This window comes from Boleophthalmus pectinirostris, unplaced genomic scaffold (assembly GCF_026225935.1).
Source record: "Boleophthalmus pectinirostris isolate CB_2022bp ecotype Guang Dong unplaced genomic scaffold, ASM2622593v1 HiC_scaffold_11, whole genome shotgun sequence".
Taxonomy (NCBI): domain Eukaryota; kingdom Metazoa; phylum Chordata; class Actinopteri; order Gobiiformes; family Gobiidae; genus Boleophthalmus; species Boleophthalmus pectinirostris.
The window spans coordinates 23,419,390-23,424,389 of record NW_026570994.1 but is presented as its reverse complement, the minus strand read 5'-3'; the positions used below and the strand labels follow the sequence as shown (position 1 = coordinate 23,424,389).

The following is a 5,000-nucleotide window of genomic DNA, read 5'->3' as shown; positions in this document are numbered from 1 at the left end:
TCTCTCCTCATTCTCTCTCCTCATCCTCCTCTCTCTCTCTCCTCTCTCTCCTCTCTCCTCTCTCTCTTTCCTGTCGTTTGTTTCTGTTGTATTGTAAATTGTTTCTTCTCTTCTTCTCTCTCCCATTCTTCTCTCTCTCTCTCTCTCCTCCTCCTCATCCCTCGTTCTGTGGTGTGGTTGTTGTGGTTGTTGTCGTCGTGTGGTTTGTTTAATCTCTGGGGTAATTACAGCTGTGATAATGAACAGTGTGGACACACACACACACACACACACACACACACACAACACACACAACAACACACACAACAACACACACACACACACACACACACACACACACACACACACACACACACACACACACACACACACACACACACACACACACACACACACACACACACACACACACACACACACACACACACACACACACACACACACACACACACACACACACACACACACACACACACACACACACACACACACACACACACACACACACACACACACACACACACACACACACACACACACACACACACACACACACACACACACACACACACACACACACACACACACACACACACACACACACACACACACACACACACACACACACACACACACACACACACACACACACACACACACACACACACACACACACACACACACACACACACACACACACACACACACACACACACACACACACACACACACACACACACACACACACACACACACACACACACACACACACACACACACACACACACACACACACACACACACACACACACACACACACACACACACACACACACACACACACACACAACACACACACACACACACACACACACACACACACACACACACACACACACACACACACACACACAACACACACACACAACACACACACACACACAACTCTGACAGTGACAACACAACACACACACACAGAGTATGAGTCAGATGCCCTCCCGTCTCTTGGTCTCGTGGTTCTGAAGTAGATTTTTGTGTGTGTTGTTTGTTTTTAGTGCATTTTTGTGTGTGTTTTTTAGTGGATTTTTGTGTGGTTTTTAGTGGATTTTTGTGTGTTTTTTTAGTGGATTTTGTGTTTTTGTGTTTTTAGTAGATTTTTTGGTGTATTTAGTTGTAAATATTGAGTTTGTTTGTGAAAAGAGGAAAATCCCTGTTTAATTATTGACACTTGAATCTGAAGCTCATCAGAAAACACTTCACATGAACGAGGGAGGAAGAAGAGAGAGAGAAGAACGAGGGAGGAAGAAGAAGAGAGAGAGGAAAGAGGAAAGAGGCGAGGAAGAGATGAGGAGAGAGGAGAGCAAAAGACAGACAGACAGAGACAGTGCAAAAGGAGAGAGGGAGAGGAAGAGAGAGGGAGAAACTAAGAGGAGGGCAAGAGAAAGAGGGAGGGAGGGAAAAGAGAAAGACACGGGAAAGAGGAGAGACGGAGAGGAGAGAGGAAGGGAGGAAGGGAGGGAGGAGAGAGAATAGAGTGAAAAGAAAAAAAGGAGAGGATGGTTGGGAAAATGGAGACAGTGAAAGTCAAGAAGAAAAAACAAAGAGTAAAAAAGAGAGAGAGAGGGATTGAAGGAGAGAAAGAGAAAGAGGGAGAGAAAGAGGGAGGGAGGAGGAAGAGGAGCAGACATATTGGATTTTTCTGAATAATCTGGTGTCACTGAGTTCAGGAGTCAGACCGAGATCTGGGTCAGAACTAGACCAGGTCTGGACCAGGAGGGTTCTGTTCTGGACTAAAGCTAGACCCTCCTCAGATCTGGTTGTGATCCCGGTCTGGACCTTCCTCAGATCTGGTTATGATCCCGGTCCGGACCCTCATCACATCTGGTTATGATCCCGGTCTGGACCCTGCTCAGATCTGGTTGTGATCCCGGTCCGGACCCTCCTCAGATCTGGTTGTGATCCCGGTCCGGACCCTGCTCAGATCTGGTTGTGATCCCAGTCTGGCCTCTGTCATTACATCGCCATTACCTCTCCGTCGCCGCGGGTAACGGCGCTGCTCGTTTCCAGGGTGACGCTTTTTCCTCCCGTTGCCGTGGAAACCTGAGCCAAACCTGAGACGAGACGCGAAGACACGAAGGTGTGCAGAGACGAGGGGGAACAATTAAATAAAATCATAAAAATAATACTAAATAAATAAATGAAAAATAATAAAAAATAATAAAAAAAAAGGTGTGCAGAGACGAGGGGGGAAAATTAAATTTAAAAAATTTTTTTTTATAAAAATTAAAAAATAAGTATAAATATAAATAAGGTGTGAAGAGATGGGGGAAAATAAATAAATAAAAATAATGCTAAATAAATAAATATATAAATGAAAAATAAATAAAAAGGTGTACAGAGAGGAAAAAAAAAAAAAAAAAAAATAATATATATATATATATATATATATATATATATATATATATATATATATATATATATATATAATAATAAAAAAAATAAAAAAAAGGTGTGTAGAGAGGGAAAAAATTTACAAAAAATAAAATAAAAATACTAAATAATAAATAAAGAACTAAAATAAAGAAATAAAGAAAAAATGGAAAAAAGAAAAATCAAAAAGGTGTGCAGAGAGGAAAATTTTTAAAATAAATAAATAAAAAAATAAAAAGGTATGTGGAGAGGAAAAACAATGTATTAATAAAAATTTAATTAAAGAAAAAATTTAAGAAAAGAAATTAAGAAAAAAATAGAAAAAAGAAAAATCTAAAAGGTGTGCCGACAGGAAAAAAATTAAAAATAAATAAATAATAAATAAATAAAATAAAATAAAAAAAATAAATAAAAAGGTGTGCAGACAGGAAACACGAGAGCCAATCATAGAGGAGGAGGGAGGCTGCAGCCAATCAGAGCACAGACAGAGATTTAAATAAAATGATTAAAGCGGACGTATTATCACTGTTCCTCATCACAAACCACAAACCTGTCTGAGGAGGTTCTAGACTCTTCCATGCATGTTTGAGTCATCTAGAGATCTGTCCTGGGCCTTATTCAAACCTTCCTTATGGTTCGCTGCAGCACAAGCCTGTACGAGGCTCCGCCCACAAGCTCCCACAAGACAATCCTCCATAAAAACACAAAAACACGACACAAAACTGAACACAACAACTGGACAAACCTGAAGTGACGAGCACGAGTTTCATTCGTGCGACGAGTGTTTGACTTGTGCTGATATTTGTGTGTTTGCGCGTTTGAATTGTGGTTATATTTTTGTGTTTTTGTGTTTGAATTACGGTGACGTTTGTGTGTTTTTTTGTGCAGGAGCTGTTCACGGTGGAGTGTAAGTTTAAGGAGTCGGTGTTTGAGAATTACTACGTGATCTACAGCTCGATGTTGTACAGACAGAAGGAGTCGGGTCGGGCCTGGTACCTCGGCCTCAACAAGGACGGACAGATCATGAAAGGAAACAGAGTGAAGAAGACCAAGGCAGCGGCGCACTTCCTCCCCAAACCTATAGAAGGTACACACAACTGCAGCAGTAGAAGTACAAGTACTGGTAGCAGTAGTAGTACTAACAGTGGAAGTTGTACTTATAGTAGTGTGAGTAAAATCCCCAGCTGCTTCTTCACTTCTGGTCAGACGCTGGTGCCTCATATCTGTCTGCAGGAGGAGCTAACTACACTGAAACTCCTCTGAAACTAACACACACATGTTTACAGTTTGTGTGTGTCGCTCGGTCTGTTTATCAGAGTGTGTGGACATGAGCAGGAGTGTTTTCACTCCTCTGCCCTGATCTGCTCCTGTTGCTCTTCTCTTTGGTTTAGGTTTGAGGACGGAGTTGTAGACGCGATTCTGCCAGTTAGTAAGTGTTAGTTTCAGAGGAGTTTCAGTGTAGTGAGCGCCCCCTGCAGGCAGAGATGACGCACCAGCCTCTGAGCACAACTGAAGAAGAAGCTTAGATGAACTGAGAAACAGTAGTTTCAACCAGTAAAGTAAACAGTAGTAGTAGTTAGTAGCAGTAGCAGTTGACAAGTACTGAATTTGTCAGTAGCTTTAGCCAGTTAGTAGTAGTAGTAGTAGTAGTAGTAGTAGTAGCAGTAGCAGTAGCAGTAGTAGTAGCAGTAGCAGTAGCGTAGTAGTAGTAGTAGTAGTAGTAGTAGTAGTAGTAGTAGTAGTAGTAGTAGTAGTAGTGTCGGTCTCCAAACCTTGAGCTCAGATGTTTGGTTGAGCAGATCTGGTTCTGGTTCTGGGTCTGGACTTGGTCTGAGATCACTGGGATTATCAGGGGCCACAGGAGGCACCACTGGTAAAAGCTGTGGTTGTGTCCTTAAGCAAGACACTTCCCTTGCATTGCCTCATATGAATGTGGTGGTGTTGGTTGGATGCGCAGACTGACAGCCTCTCTTCTGTCAGTCTGCCCCAGGGCGGCTGTGACACCAGAGACTGAAGAGACTTTGAGCGTCTGTAGATCTGTACACAACTAATGCAGTATTATTACTACAGTAGTACTGCAGTACTTCATTCACTCCACTCTGTTACTGTAGCCACAGCTGCCCTGGGACAGACTGATGCATATGAAGCAATGTGGCTCAAGTGTCTTGCCTAAGGACACAACAAAAGTACTGAGCACAGAGTCGTAGTTTCAAATCACAACTAATTATGTTGAAAACAGAAATATGCAACAATTTGCAAAAGAAATTTGACATAAAGTGAAAGTTTAATACAAATCCACAATATCCATGATGTATAATTATTTAATATAAAAACACAAACTTCACCGAGTTTCAAACAAAGTTACAACAGACAAAATGTCTTTATTTAAATGTCTTGTGTTTTTAAAGTCGTTATTCAAATGAGATTAAAATTAAAGTGTTTGTTTTATTGTTTTCTGTGAATATGAATCTGAATATAAATCTTTGTGTTTGTGCGTTTTGTGTGTTTTATTGTGTTTTTAGTCTTTGTGCGTTTTGTGTCTTTTGTGCGTTTGTGTTTTTATGTCTTTG

The 5,000-nt window shown here is 41.1% G+C and overlaps 2 protein-coding genes across 2 annotated transcripts in view; both read left to right on the top strand.

Moving 5' to 3' along the window:
• LOC129412550 (fibroblast growth factor 14-like) overlaps positions 1–3,841 on the top strand; it is a gene marked incomplete at its 5' end in the record, with an annotated part of 5,980 nt that extends 2,139 nt beyond the window's left edge. Inside the window, 2 exons of the mRNA XM_055166509.1 lie at positions 3,319–3,517; positions 3,822–3,841. Coding sequence (XP_055022484.1) covers positions 3,319–3,517; positions 3,822–3,841 — 219 coding nt within the window. The remainder of the gene's footprint in view (positions 1–3,318; positions 3,518–3,821) is intronic.
• Positions 1–5,000, top strand: part of LOC110170889 (fibroblast growth factor 14-like) — a 39,687-nt gene that overhangs the window by 22,273 nt on the left and 12,414 nt on the right. The gene's annotated exons all lie outside the window — the stretch shown is intronic.